This window comes from Simochromis diagramma, unplaced genomic scaffold (genome assembly GCF_900408965.1).
Source record: "Simochromis diagramma unplaced genomic scaffold, fSimDia1.1 OVJJ01000205.1, whole genome shotgun sequence".
In the NCBI taxonomy this organism is placed as follows: Eukaryota; Metazoa; Chordata; class Actinopteri; order Cichliformes; family Cichlidae; genus Simochromis; species Simochromis diagramma.
Genome location: NW_024386782.1, coordinates 15,879,314 through 15,894,504, shown reverse-complemented (window position 1 = coordinate 15,894,504; position 15,191 = coordinate 15,879,314). Strand labels below are relative to the sequence as shown.

The window sequence follows — 15,191 nt, the reverse complement described above, 5'->3', positions numbered from 1 at the left end:
GCAAGTAAATTTACTTTGGAACATAAATGTGTTGTTGCTTTTAGACTTAATGAGGACCAAATGGCATTTACTTATGTACCCCACGCCTTGAAAATCAGATATATATGTTTGGACTTGCCTGCCTCTTGTGGATTAAGGAGTTTATATTTTTGCTATTGAATAAACACACTGTAAGCCTACATTCTCCTTGCATTTCTCCATGTGGAACCTATTAAGATGCTAAAAATCATTTTTAATGATTTGCTACTTAAATGTTGATTTTAGAGTAAATGTGGTACACAGGATTAAAAACAAGAGAGCAAAGAATACGTTACTGCAGGCCGACCTGTCTCTCGTAGTTAAACAGTGACTTAACCAGCATTTTGAGGTTTTCCAGGACAATTATGTGAATAGCAGAAAGATAATAAATATTAGACTTTCTTTTGGAGGCTCAGCTCAGTATCCCGAGGAGATGCACAGAGACTTCTGTGTAAATTCCAAAGGAAAGTGGTTATAAATCCTATCCAGGAAATGTGTGGTCCACATAATATATTATCTTGTCTGGGACACTGTCTGCTTCTGCTTTGAAAAATGGCAAATGGGCAAACTGAACGCCATTTGTCAGTAGTAGTTATGTTATGAATGATTATCCCTTTCATGGAGATCCTTATATGTCCATTATGTCCATGAGCATGAAGGAGTTTAAGACAGGAAAGAGCCAGTGTTACAGAAAAAGGCCTAACAGTTAGCCCTAACCCTAACAACAGAAGACAGAAGAAGACCTTTTATAGCTCCAAAAGTTCCCACATAGCAAGCAGGTCTGGCCCGGATCTAGTATCAAGCCGGCACTGCTGGCTGACTTCTGGCATGATAAATGGTAAAATTGTAAATGACCTGTATTTGTATAGCGCTTTATTTAGTCCCTAAGGACCCCAAAGCGCTTTACACTACATTCAGTCATTCACCCATTCACACACACATTCACACACTGGATGACATACGATAAGACGTATGTCAACCAGATGTGGGCCAGGTCTGGCAATGATGGCAGTATTTATGTTCCTATTTTCCTATTTTAGTTAGAAGGCCAAATGCCATGTTGCAATACTATACTGCTATGGTAGCCAACGTTTCAAATGCAGGTTTGACAGGTTTGCGAGTGTTCACTTTATCCAAAACCTAGTGAGGGTTTACTCATCTTTACCCGTGGGTGGCTGTAGCTCAGGAGCAGGTCACCTACTAATCAGCAGGTTAGTGGTTTGATCCCTGGCTCCTCCAGTCTGCGTGTCAAGAGTGTGAATGTAGTTAGGAAACACTCAGTTTAGAGAAAGTGGGTGAATGTGGCATGTTGTATAGAAACTTGAGTAATCCGGGAGAGCAGAAAAGCATAATATCAGAATCAGTCCATTCACTGACTTAACAGAATTACGTCATGCTACTTTTGCACTAGTATTTTCTGGCACATGTTAATATTACATGGCTTGATTAAGGTACACATTAGGCTGACATCTGGGGCCAGAACTGAAACTGTTCTGGGCCACCAGTGTGTCTGCAACTGGCCTTGTGCTGGCCCATGTGTGGGTCACCTCTGGCAAACCAGATCTGGGCCACCAAAGAGCCATTATTCTTTGCGGTATGTGGGCCATGTGTAAGCACTCTGTGTGGGCCAGATCCGGGCCATACCAATTTTGCTATGTGGGCTTCTGGTGAAAAGAAAATTCCAGGTTTTTAATACAAACTGAGATAGACATGGTCAAAAGGATCTGCTGAGTTTTAAACTGAGTATCAGAATGGGGAAGAAACATAATTTAAGATGTGGCAAGGTTGCTGGTGCCAGACAGGCTGGTCTGAGTATTTCAGAAACTATTTCAGAAACGATCTACTGAGATTATTCTGTATAACCATCTCTAGTTTACATAGAAGAAAAAGGATTAAGGAAGGTTAAAAAAGATTAAAGAAGAAATGGTCAGACGAGAAAAACGGGACTTCTCTGAGTTGACAGGAAGGCAAAAGCAATAAGCTTCGTTGAATCAATGTATGCAAAAGAGCGTCTTCTACAGCAGCAGAAGACCACGTCAGGAGAAATATGATGAATCTCGATTTTCTGCTGCAACATTCAGATAGCAGAGTCAGAATCTGGCAAAAACAACATGAAAGCACAGCTCCATCCTCTCTTGAATCAGTTGTTCAGGCTGCTAGTGGTGGAGGATATATTGTTGATGCATGTTGAATCCGTGATCATTGCTTACACCCATCTTCTGATGATGGCTTCCAATAATATAACGCACCATCTCACAAAGCTGAGATCATCTCAAACTGACAATGGGCTCATTCACTAATAAGTGTTTACACGTAAAATCACTGTTAGATTCATGAAATGTGCACAAAGGTCAATTTTGTTGGATATGTTAGTGAATGAAACACATTTAAAATCCACAGGCTCATGCTCACTGCCTGCCGTCTGCATAATATCTGCATGCTACACACCAACATTTCTCTGTGTGTAAAAAGCAGTGAGTTTTTACAGCTTACAGAAGCCAAAGATTTCAGGAAATCCTGCTCCAATCATACGGATAAAGATATTAAAATACACCATTTTAGTATGTAATGCTTCAAGGTCATAGGTCAAAGGTCGAGGTCATACAAATTAAGATATATTATATTAATCTTTGGGAGACATATGCACTCTCTTTGTTTGAGCTCTTTACAACATTTTTATATGATTTCACAATCACATTACATTTGCTGCCATCAGCAAAAATGATCTATGAAAACAATGCAGATGTCATCACTAGTAGTCATTAGTCTTGTGTGTATTTTGAAATATTTAGAACAGAAGAGCAGTGAAGCGGACTTTTTACTCAGTGCTTGTTTAGCTTCTTTTTTTTTTTTTTTTTTCACCCGTGCTGTGTGAACAGAGCAAAAAAAAACCCCCCATCAGGGTCTTTATTTCATTTCATTTTTGAAATTCCTGCTACACAGTGGTTCAAACAGAGTGGGTGAATACACACGAGTCAGAGTGAATGTACTAAAAGCAGGAGCTGAGACAGCAAACACTTTTAGCCATGGAATTTCTTGCTATCAAAGAGGAAGGAAAAATAACAGCATGAACGTTAGTCAGAGAGGGAATTATGCAGAAGCTGATATATATAAAGAAAAGCTAAAATCACGCTGTGACTGCGGCAGTTCTACTCAATAACTCTTTTGGCATTATGGCAGCATGCGAGGAGCTCAGCTTTAACGTGGATCACGGCTACCTGGAGGGTTTGGTTCGAGGAATGAAAGCTGGGATTCTGTGTCAGACTGATTATCATAATCTGGCCCAGTGTGACACACTAGAGGGTAAGCCTTTTGTATCACACATGTAATGTGTCATAATATGCAAATGTGCAATACCTGCAGTCTAAAAAATATTATGCACATGTGAGGGGGTGTTGGAAGCTATCTATCTATCTATCTATCTATCTATCTATCGGTGATCAGTACCTTGTTTAACCTTTTCCTGCTTATTTGAAAATGGCAAACTAACAAGCAGTGGAGTATAAAACATTTGATTTGCCATGTCCTCTGCTCAGATATGAAGCTACACCTTCAGAGCACAGACTACGGTAAACTGCTGTCCTCGTCTGAGGGCGATTTGACTGTGTCGCTGCTGGACAGCAAGCTGAGGGAGAATCTGGTGACTGAATTCAGCTGCCTGCGCTCTAACGCCCTGCCACCCCTGTCTACCTTCCTTGACTATATAAGGTGTGCCTAGTCACTGCATGTGCTTTATTTATAGCTTGTGTCACAGGATAAGCAGGCGCACTTCAACAGCATCCTGCAGGTTAGCTGCTGCTGAGATTTTCAGCTAAAGAGGACAGTGTTTACGCAGACAGTGGAGACCTCGTGGCAAACGTGGCGAGGTCATCTTTATGTGGTGAAAACCTTCCTTCTGCAACACTCTTTGTGGTTTATAAAAATGGGATGAGCAGGAAACATTTTACATGAACTGTCATGCAGGGTAAAAGGGATATTCAATTCATGTGGTCTCTGTGTTGCCATAGTTACAGCTACATGATCGACAATGTGGTGATGCTGATCACGGGGGCCCTGAAGAACAAAGATGTGTCAGAGCTGCTCCCACGGTGTCACCCACTGGGAGCGTTTGACCAAATGGCAGCCGTGGGCATTGCTCGCACTCCAGCTGAACTGTACTCAGCCATCCTGGTGGACACACCACTAGGTAATCTCTGTTTTTTGTTTTTTAAAATTTCTAATGGCGGCAAAGATGTATATTATTAATATTTAATTATCTTTTAGCTCTAATACACTTGTGACAGACCATCCTTGACTTAAATATCAATGAGTCACTAAAAACACTTTAGTTTAAACACTTTGCACTGATGCATGCAAAAAGAAAACAGGTCCTGCTCCCTCATCCTGCTTCATTAACCACAGCTTACTGGAAGTGGTTTGCACACAAAAACTATTAATTTAGTCATTAGAGCATTATGAACCTTTCTGAGTACAGATACAATATTAAATGCCTCACATGACCTCATCAGACTGGATCTTTTTATCAGTTTATTACAGTGATATAACGTTTATTTCTAATGCATAGCATTATGTGGAGCTCTGTTTGTCAGAAACTGCAAGTGCTCAACATAACACTGAAATGTGTTATATTGTTATTACTCAAAGTATTAAAGTGCTATTCCAAAAACCAAATAACACCAAAAGGAAACAATAATGTTGTTATATTAGTTGTAGTAGAAGTATTAGGAGTAGTGGTGGGAGTGACAGTAGTTTCATATAATCTTAATGCAACAAAAGCAGTGATGAATATGTGTTTTGGATTCAACTTGTTCAGGCTGTGCCCACTTCATAGTTCGATGACTCCCCAAATTAGAATTGGTTTTAACTTTTTTGTGTCCTTTTAGAGGTTCTCAAAGTGAGAAATCAAGATTTTTACTCATAAAAATGTAAAACTAAAAAGTCGTTTCTTTCTTTAGGTGTTTTAGAAAATACAACTGTGGCGTCTTTTTGGTAAATTTTTGTAGCCTAACGTTTTAGGTGTCAAATGTCAAAGCCAGATTAGCACTAGTCATTAAAAGGCAATGCACGTTTCTGTTTTCTTTTCTTTTTTCCTCCTTGGCTGTTAAATCCTCCTAATGTGTTCATAATACCTTCCAAGCAAGTTTGTGGACTGTTAGTTAGCAACAAGCCTAATAAGCTACTTCTTCTTATTTTAGACTTCTCTGGCTCTCTGTTCCCTCAGCACAGCTAAAAGTTAGTCAGTGCTAAAAATTTCAGAGTCATAGTTTACCAAAGCTAAGCATGAAGTAATGGGTGTGAGCAGGGATATAGTAAACACAGTTGTGACCATATGTTATTATTCTTCATGTCAGGAGTGGGCTTCCATTTTTAAGGTCTACTTTATAAAAATATTTACAACATACTGAGGGTTACTGTGTTGTTTTATTCTCGCCACAGGTCAGTTTTTCCAGGATGCTGTATCTGAGTGCAGCCTGGATGAGATGGAGGCTGAGATCCTGAGAAACAAACTGTATAAGGTGAGCAGAGCATGGCATAAGATGGCATGACTAACCTATCTCAGCTTTGACACCTGTGTTATAATATTTATGCACATGCTATAAATATGCAATAAATTCTTTACTGTAGTTTATACTACTGTGATAAACATGCTTAACAGCTGCACTTAAGTTTTACTGCCGTGTCTGAACGCGATCTGTTTTTCATGAAATTTGTGCTGATCTCGGTGCCTTTTGTTCTACCGCACAGGCATATTTGCAGTCTTTCCACTCTTTCTGCAAGAGCGTGGGCGGTGCCACAAAGGACGTAATGTGCCCTGTCCTGGAGGTACTCTGGCTTTCTATGATGCATGAGTTTGTTTAACTGAAGTCTTACAAACTACTTGAGATTTGTTTTGCTGTAAATGCCGTGCGCTTTTATGCGTGCTGCAGTTTGAAGCGGACCGGCGGGCCTTCATCATCACCGTGAACTCCTTTGGGACGGATCTCAGCAGTGCAGACAGGAGTGCGCTGTATCCATCCTGTGGCAAACTTTACCCTGGAGGACTGAAACTCCTGGCCCAGGCGGAGGACCACGAGCAGGTCAAGGCTGTGGCTGACTGCTACCCAGTGAGTTTGACCTCATGTCCTTTAAGATGCTGCACGGTTGTTATTGCACATTGAGTCAGACATGTGGTCAGTGTAAACTCAAATTTCCCTGCAGGACTATAAAATGGTTTTTGATGACCCTGAGCCTGGATCAGATTTTAAGACTCTTGAGGACCGATTCTTTGAACAAGAGGTAATAACGGCTTTGTTTTGAACTGTCACGGATTTCTTTCCCACTTTTCAACATTGTAAAAAACCTTTGAACCAGGCCGACCATTCAGACTTTCAAATATGAAAATCTGACATACAGTCACCAGCCACTTTATTAGGTACACCCCACCTAGTTGGAGCTGCTTTTGTCTTCAGAGCTACTTGAATTTTTAGTAGCACAGATTCAGATTCACAGATGTGCTCTCCTAGAAGATGCTCTTCTGCACACCTTGGTTGTAAAAATCACATTAATCACCTGCTGAAAGTATATATATTTTTAAGAAAGTACAGGTGATTAATTTAAATTTAGTATTAGTATGTACTTTTCTTGTTAGGCTGCCCTGACTGTAGATTCTTGCAGCTTACACATCTATCATTTTTCCAGGTGAAGCTGAACATACTTGCGTTCCTGCAGCAGTTCCACTTTGGAGTATTTTACTCTTACATCAAACTTAAGGAGCAGGAGAGTCGGAACATTGTGTGGATTGCCGAATGTGTCACACAAAGACAGAAGTCAAAGATACACAACTACATACCCATCTTCCAAAAGACCAGTTAACTAAGAAACAAGGATGTTTTACTACGTTTTAGTACGGATTAGTAAATGTGGTGGACCAAAGTGAGTCTTCAGCATCTTCACTGTTTGCACTACAAACCACAGCCTTGGTGTTACACTGTTATAGCACATCTGTTCCTCATGTGTATTGAGTTTCAAGACCTGATTACTTACGCCTCAAATTGTTTGAAAGAAATGACTCTTTTTAATTCCAGACTTTGTGTTAATAATTGTCCTGGTCACAAAACAAAGTCTGAAAGGAATGATATTCAATAAAAAGCTGGTTTCAGCCGCTCCCTCCTCACAATGCACTGACACAAATCTTTAAAAAAAATGTTTTTATTACATTGTGTTATTAATAAACTACTTGCTACAGTGAATGTGTTTACATTCACATTAATGGGATAATCAACACACGTCTAAACAGGACAAAAGCGTCACAGGAGGTACAAGAATGTGTGACTACACAGTGGAGTACAACATAAAAGTACGAAGGCAATATGGCACAAACAGTGGTATAAAGAGTAAATCTGTCCGTTATAGCAGCTCACAGAGGTCAGAAACTGGCCATTTTTGCTCTTCATTAGCTTGTCCTTCCTTTACACTTTCACTAAAACAGAAACACACACACACACACACACACACACACACACACACACACACACACACACACACACACACACACACACAAAACAAGTTAAAACTACACACAAAATATACATTTTGCATGTCTGAATTAAAAAAAACTTGCCACAAATACACGGACACATTAATACAAGAATAATCATGCATGTCTTATTCAGTGGCCTAACTCACTGCATTGAACGGGGACCTCCATGGGTATGTAGTTCTGCTGGCAGAGGTGAGCGAAAGCAAATGCTAATCTGCAGGGTGCTCTCGATGAGCTGAGTTTACACACAGACATGAACTGACTGGGATCCACCTGACAACACAAACGCAGGTTTGTGAAAAAAATCACATGTGATCAACCAAAAAGAGAAAAAAAGGAAAAAAAGATGGAGATGGGGAAAACAGAAAGGTTTTCATATTTATCCGTTTAAAACTTCCCTTCACGACGAGCTTTCCAAACATAAATGGGATATTAATAAAAATGTTCTGGTGAAGAAACCACCAGGACATGCCTGCTGTGTGGGTTTTTTTGTTACTCACCACCCTGAAACAAGAGCTGAGGGGAGAATCGGGAGAAGAGAACAAAGCGTCACAGCTCGCTGGACTGACGGCTGCTGTCGCAGAAGGTTTGATGCATGTGGGTTTCACCTAAAGTCACAAACAAGCGGGCAAAGCTAAGGAGAACCTCGAGGCTGACAAAAACTCTGCAAACATTTGTAGACACAAGATTTCACAATTTCATTGAAACTCGATTTCAGGAAATATTGGGATGTTGTCTGAAATACAAATTAAAGCAGAACGCAGTGATTTGAAAATGATTTAACCACCGAGAACCAAAACCACAAATCAAATGTTGACGCTGATTTATTTTTATAAACATATGTTCATTCTGTATTTGATCCCAGCAAAACGTTCCCCCCAAAATATTTATGCGGGAGTATGTTTCCCATTATCGTGTATCATTTTTAACACTTTCCAAATGTTTGGTAGATGAAATTAATGGCTCTCGCTTGGAACACAAACTGTTTTCATAATTCCTTGTTTGTTGCATACAAAAGTTCAAAGTCAAAGTAAACTTTATTGTCATCTCTGCTATAGAGACAGGAGACGACGAGGCTCGAGTTCCAAACAGTGCAAAAGAACAACAATAAATCCGGGACCGTGTCATGCGAATGACAATAAAGCTCCTTGAATCCTTGAAATATAGGAAGAGTAAAAATAAGAAGAATAAATATATATACACTTTGAGACTGAGGTAAGGGAGTAAATATACACTTTGAGGTAAAATTTACAATTGAGATTTAAAGTGACTTTGAAGTCATTGTAAGACGTAAACCCTCTTTCAGTTCTGAAGGTTCAATTCCAAGCAGGTCCTACAATACATTCAGGTGAATACAACCTCAAATGAGCAACAATAAATGACTTATTACTAGGGCTGGGCCATATGATACTGTTCACGTAATACCGGTATAATGTTGGGCAACAAACTGAAGTATCGCTTTAGAATATGGGTAAAACGCGCATGCGCAGTGCCTTTGTTTTCATAGGCACATGGCGGAAAAAGCATGGCGGCGACGGAGAATGAGAAGGGCGAAAGCGGATCGTTGAATGAAACGGATGAACCAGAACTGGTTTGTAAAAATGCTGCAACTTCAGTGGTGTGGAACTGGTTTAGCTTTTGTCCAGCAGATACACAACAAAGCACTATTTTTGGTAGAGCATGCTAGCAGGCCGTCGTTATTACCGTGTTGGTTGGAAAATACTGCACACTTAAAATCAATCCTTTGATTTTTCTGAAAATCGACAGTGCCCCTTATAATCCTGTGTGCCTTATGTTTGAATTCTGGTTGTGTTTACTGACCTCGAAACGATTTTATGTACACGGCGCTCGAAAATCTGTCAAATGTTTTAGTACGACTTTGCTAAGCTACGAAGCCGCACAGCTTGATGGATTGTCGGATTATTACGGCTATCGTAGGCAGGAGCCTCGCGTGCTTCAACATAATATTACCGTGTTGTGTGTGTATATCCTCTTTTTAAGTTTTGTGGATATTATACATGGTTATGCTGAGGGCATGTCGGCCAATTTCCACTGGAAATGCCTTTTGGTTAAACTGTCAGCAAGGAATTTGCATTTGCACTGTTAAATTTTTATATAACTTTAATGCAGATAAAAAACAGCTGCTTGTTTAAGTGAAAATACATTGATGGGGTTTTTTTGCACTAATAAAGTTGTGGAGTCGTAAAGTATTTTGTCTAGTGTCAATTATATCATCAGTTATATCTTATCGTACATTTTCAAATGTATATCGTGATAAATATTTTGGTCATATTGCCCTGCTCTACTTATTACAGCATGTCATTATTTATTCAACGCAAATAATCTAACATGCAAAAACGCCGCGCATAAAGTCTAACGACACCCTCACTGCTTCCAAAGGAATTAAGAGACTAATTAGCAAATCAAATGCATGAGATTAACTGATCATTAGTGAGTGTGAGCATCTCTATGAAAGCAGATTTTTGGCAGTTTGCTGCTCTGGAGAATTCAGCTGTGTGTTACCACAAAGTGCTCAGAGAAACTGCTAAAAACCCAAGAGCTACATCAGACTCCTGGCACGTAAGATCTTAACGTTCGAGACAGTACATTTATAAAATGATTGAATAAGTGTGGCTTATTTGGAAGGACTGCCAGGAGAAAGCCTCTTCCCTCAAAAAAGTGTCACGATCTGTGGGAGGCAGGTCACGTTTTCTAGAAGATCCAAATGCAGACGCTTGGACTAATCCTAACAAAAGCGAGCCGTTTATTAAGGCTGATCAAAACTTTGCAAAAATACAAAATAAAAGGGAAAAAGTGGACAAAGACTTTCACTAACAGAAAACTAAATGGGGAAAAACTGGTAACAAGGAACACGAGCAAGACACATGGAAGAAGAACGGGCGTTCCGGCACAGGACAGCGGGACAATATGTACACAAGAGGGTGGTGAGAGGAAGTGAAGGCACGGGAAAGGCAGCAGAAACAAATTAGACAAAAAATCGGAATTGAGCATTAAGACCTGCAGTGTGAACGTAGCCTAAGTCACTGAGTCGACCATAAACTCCTCCGTATACCAAAGTTTTCTACTCAAATATGAGATCATCGGTCTGACAGCTAAAGTTTGGCATCAACTGGGTCATGGAACAGCTGATGGAACGACTGAAAAACATATCATTTGACGAGTTGCCATGGCGCACTCAAAGTCCAGATCTCAATCTGACAGAAATGATGTGGCGGCCCTTCAGAGAGCCGTGCATAAGCAAACGCCCAATGAGCCCAATGAGCTGAAGCAATGTTGTAAAGACAACAGGGCCAAAATTCCTCCGCAGTGATGTGAGAGTTGTTGTTCATCTGAAGTCACATTTAATAATTTTAAGACTTGCTGAGGACCAAATCGTTTTTATGTAAAACCTTAGAGCTGAAAGAGGATTTTATTTATTTATTTTTATATCTTTCATCACTAACAGGGTGATGACATCAACAGATGACCGAGGAACACATTCCACTTCATGCAATTCCAAACTTCTGCTATAATGGATGCTGGAGTTGAAGTGTGTACCGCTAACAAGCCTTTCTTTGTCCCTTTCTATTTGCCCCCTGCCAAAAAATTGATTTTTATCAGTCATACACGCAAACAGCTTTCCACTGATCTTAGTACATAAATAGACCCAAGCCCAGAATATTGCTATGCCCAGTGAAGTTTCTGTCTGCTTTTTCTTTCAATGTCAGAGCTTTAACATGTGCTACGGAGTGGTTTATATTTTTTAATGAATTCACTTGAGGGCCTGAAGACCATAACCGTTCATGATTATTTTAATCCTGAGAACATTCCTCGATTATTCAGTCCTTACCCAGTCCTTTTTCACTTTAAAACCTTTTTGTTGTATTTTCGATCAAATGTAGAGTTTAAATGATTTACAAATCCTTGAAATCTAGGCTTTATTTCATATTGCACATCTTTTTGAGAACTGGACCGATGCCATGTGTTGATTAATCTCACTGATCCTACCTGCCAGGTGTAGAGAAAATCCTCCAAGTTTTTAGCCTGAGATCCGTCAAATATAGGAAAATCATTTCCTGCGTCGTTATCGTTGGTCCCAAACAGACCGGTGGACACACCTGTGCAGGCGAGAACGGTGCATATGTGTGAGAATATGAAGACAGATATTTATAACGGGCCATGCTGAATCTTTCCCACCATGTAACCATCCATCCAGAGTGAAGCTGCACAATTCAAGCGACAGGTCACATGACACAAACATCCCACGCTGACTGGACACCTGCACCACGTTTGATGCTTTCCTGACTGTCACTCCATCATCAGTGAGAAACGTGTGGCTGACGGCGCCGCTGCAGTCGGTCCTCACCTGCGACACAAGCATTTACCCGTCTTATTCCTCATGGCCTGAACGCTCTTTATTCGTCGAGAGTAACACATACCTGCCCGTTGCGCTGAACGCTGATGGTGTGGTTATTCATTTGTATCAGGAGGAGGTTCTGCGTGTCTGTGCCGAGCAGCAGCGTGAACGACGGATCGCGGCCGACGTCTCGGGCCAGGAGCAGTGGACACGAACCTGGCAGCTCATACAAGTGACCGTCAAACGTCACTATGAACTGATCTGCCACCAACAGAGCTTGGTCTTTGGTGAGATAAGAAGGGAAAAACAGAGAATTCATTGAACCCTCATGTGGTGTTACTCATGCAATGTTGGCAGGTCTGGTGGACTCACTGTTTTACAGGGTTATTAAATCAAAAATCTAAATCATTTTATGTAAAAAGCACTTAACAGACATATAATTTAACCCAATACTAAGCTATACAGACAATGCGTGTGGTTAACCTTTGTTATTTGCCTCTGTTAGAACCAATTTATGTGTAAAATTCCAATTTGTTCTTGGTTACAAAAAACAACCCAAACCACAAATAGAACGTGTTTATCTTGCAGCAAAATTTCTTGCTTACTTCTTTGAAATTAGTAAAAAACTGAACGGATGTCACATCACTCCCATTGAAAAACGAGGAGCATATTTGATGTGTTGCATATGTGTTTCTTGCAGCTGTTCCGACCTTATTCTGGCCTGCGAGCCAGTCACACCTAATCGGTGTCTTTTTGTATTATTTTGTCTTATTTTTTGTGAACTTGACTCACATATAAAATCTATCTCATGCTCCCGTTTCTTTCATTCAGGGAACATTTCTAAGCTAGAGAAAATTGCTGCGTTTGTATCATTGCACCTGGATGTTTGTAATGCTTAGAAAAAAATCTCTGTCCCACATTCACCCTCAGTCTTATGGGAGCCACATCTTCTCAAATATTCCTCATCTCATTCTAGATCCAGTAGCAAGCCGCGTTGCCACGTAAAAGTTCAACGTGCTGTTAACAACACTTAAATCACGATTAATGTAAAAAGAAAATCATATTAAAACAATAAAAATAAATAAAGACATGAATAAGAAAAGGATGTCAGCAGGAGGCCTGATTAAAATAAATGTTTTGAACTGTTAATCAGTTAAACTGAGCTGGAGTGTTAAACTGTTCCAGAGCCTCGGTGCCGCAGGACGAAAGGCTCTGATCCCCCGTCGTCTTCAGTCTTGTATGAGCCAACTATCATATTAGTGAAAACAGCGAGCAGCACTGTGTTTAACACGAAGTAATCTGGAGTGTGTCCGTTTAGCTTCCTACACGACTGTGAGAATTTTAAAAGAAATTCTAAACTCCACTGGCAGCCAATGAAAACAGAGTAAAGTAGGGGTGATGTGAGCTCGCTCGCTAGAGTGCATTAGGAGTCTGGCTGCAGCATTGAGCGACACACAAAGTCCTGACAATGCAAAACACAAGCTCAAAAAGACAAAACACACCCGAAGGCACACATGTACACGCTAACAGTCGCGTGAAGTCATCAGAAATATGTTATTTGTTCCGTTCATCATGGAAGCCAAAGGGAAGGAATGTGAAGCTGAAATAATAATAATAATAAATACTTCATGTTGACATGCAGTGCCCTTTTTACCTACGCCTCCACTCATAGCTGGTCTAACTCCATATTTAGTTACTCCATGCTCATTACTACATGTTTACAACATATAAGTCATTATTTGTTTTTAGACAAGTGCCTCCAGTACTGATTTACTTTGAAGTGTTACGTTGGTTAGTTCAGGTATCTTGTGTTATTTGTTGCAGATGTGTTCTAGCCATGACCTAAAGTGTTTTGAATGATGTATTAAATATGAACAAAACAAAACCCCTCTATGATGTTTAATCTAATAATCTAAGATAATACAAAACAAAGCTAACACTTATGGTCCTGCGTGCTGACACAGAGGTTTTAGTTCTTTGATCTTTAGATTTTTGCTGATTATTTAATTTTCTGTTTTTTTTATTGTTTACAATTCAATTCCTTCTTTATTAGTTTATCCTGGTCTTTCACTGTGTGTAAAGCTGCTGCACGTATCCATGGTCTAACCTCTGCACTTGTTAGTTACTTCCTGTTTTATTTTGTTAGTCATTTGTGTCCTTATTGGTTTCATCTGTATCTCGTTACCCTCGTCTGTCCACCCCCCCTTGTTTACCTCATGTATGAGTACTCCAGCTCTGCCTTTCTCTGCAGTTTTTGAGCATCTGTTTAGTCTCCCAGTGCGTTCTCTGACAGCTCTGTGTTTCCCTTTTGCCTCTGGATTTCTGTGTCCTTTAGACTTCATCAATCAAAATAAATGCTCAGTTTTCCCCATTCAGTCTGTCCTGGGTATTGTTTCTCACCCTACAGCACATAACACTTTACTGACTTTTAAATAATATTTATATGGACTGAAGTGAAGAGGTTATCGAATACCAACTGAGCGTGCCTAAAAAGCACCTCCTGAGGTCCTATTTGCAACAATTACCAGGCTGGTATTGCTACAGCTGGTTTCCATGCAGATACTGAGGCTCGCTCTGCCAGACCTGTCAGTTAAATCCTCGCATAAAACATTTCAAACGAGATCTGAGAAAAGACAGAAGAAGAGTACAGTTGAAATACACCAGCCTGGGAACAGTGACAAGTTCTTTTTGAGGTTCTGGGACTCATGAAGTACAAATGGAGAAGATTAAAAACTGAGTGAACTTTTCCATAAGTAGTGTGCCTTCCATCATCATCTAAGTCATCTAAGCAAAGAAAAATATCCAGGAAATCACAAAAGATCCAAGAAAAAAAAGAAAAAAAGAGAACAGCACGACTTGTACACCCGTAATAAACATCAGCGTTTATGACACCTCGACACTTTGTGTCAATACGGTCTCAGTAAAATTGATCAACAGCACTGTCATAAACGTGTAAAACTGAGTAATTAAAACGGTGCCTTACGTGTGAAGGGGCTGTCCATGATCTTCCTTTTGAGGCGGTAGAGTTCGGCAGTGGGTCTGACAGCGGCGAGGGTCAGCAGAGGTCTCAGGATCCACTCCTCCAGGAGGATCTCAATCAGCCCAGCGTTGGCCGTCCTCGACCGGGGCAGCTGTGGCAGCGGCACCGACACAATCACTGAACATTCACTGAAAGGAAAAACAAAGGGAAAAAAATCCAACTGGAATCATTTTTATCCATCAGTTGTACTCTGGATCAAAACTTGATCTTTAAACTTCTTGATCAAGTTATTGCTTAAGTTTAAACAGGTCCAGCTT

The 15,191-nt window shown here is 40.2% G+C and overlaps 2 protein-coding genes across 2 annotated transcripts in view; one reads left to right on the top strand and one right to left on the bottom strand.

Annotated features, from left to right (window-relative positions):
• Positions 1–3,051: 3,051 nt before the first annotated feature.
• On the top strand, positions 3,052–7,549 carry LOC120727758 (V-type proton ATPase subunit d 1-like). Its single transcript, XM_040022227.1, has 8 exons — positions 3,052–3,321; positions 3,555–3,726; positions 4,026–4,204; positions 5,455–5,534; positions 5,764–5,841; positions 5,946–6,122; positions 6,217–6,294; positions 6,697–7,549. The coding sequence occupies exons 1-8, from the start codon at positions 3,192–3,194 to the stop codon at positions 6,868–6,870; spliced, it is 1,068 nt and encodes a 355-aa protein (XP_039878161.1). The 5' UTR covers positions 3,052–3,191; the 3' UTR covers positions 6,871–7,549.
• LOC120727757 overlaps positions 7,191–15,191 on the bottom strand; it is a 46,230-nt gene continuing 38,229 nt past the window's right edge. Inside the window, exons 68-74 of the mRNA XM_040022225.1 lie at positions 14,878–15,062; positions 11,977–12,176; positions 11,735–11,903; positions 11,546–11,655; positions 8,038–8,145; positions 7,684–7,810; positions 7,191–7,477 (exon numbers count right to left, since the gene is read on the bottom strand). Coding sequence (XP_039878159.1) covers positions 7,467–7,477; positions 7,684–7,810; positions 8,038–8,145; positions 11,546–11,655; positions 11,735–11,903; positions 11,977–12,176; positions 14,878–15,062 — 910 coding nt within the window. The 3' untranslated portion in view covers positions 7,191–7,466. The remainder of the gene's footprint in view (positions 7,478–7,683; positions 7,811–8,037; positions 8,146–11,545; positions 11,656–11,734; positions 11,904–11,976; positions 12,177–14,877; positions 15,063–15,191) is intronic.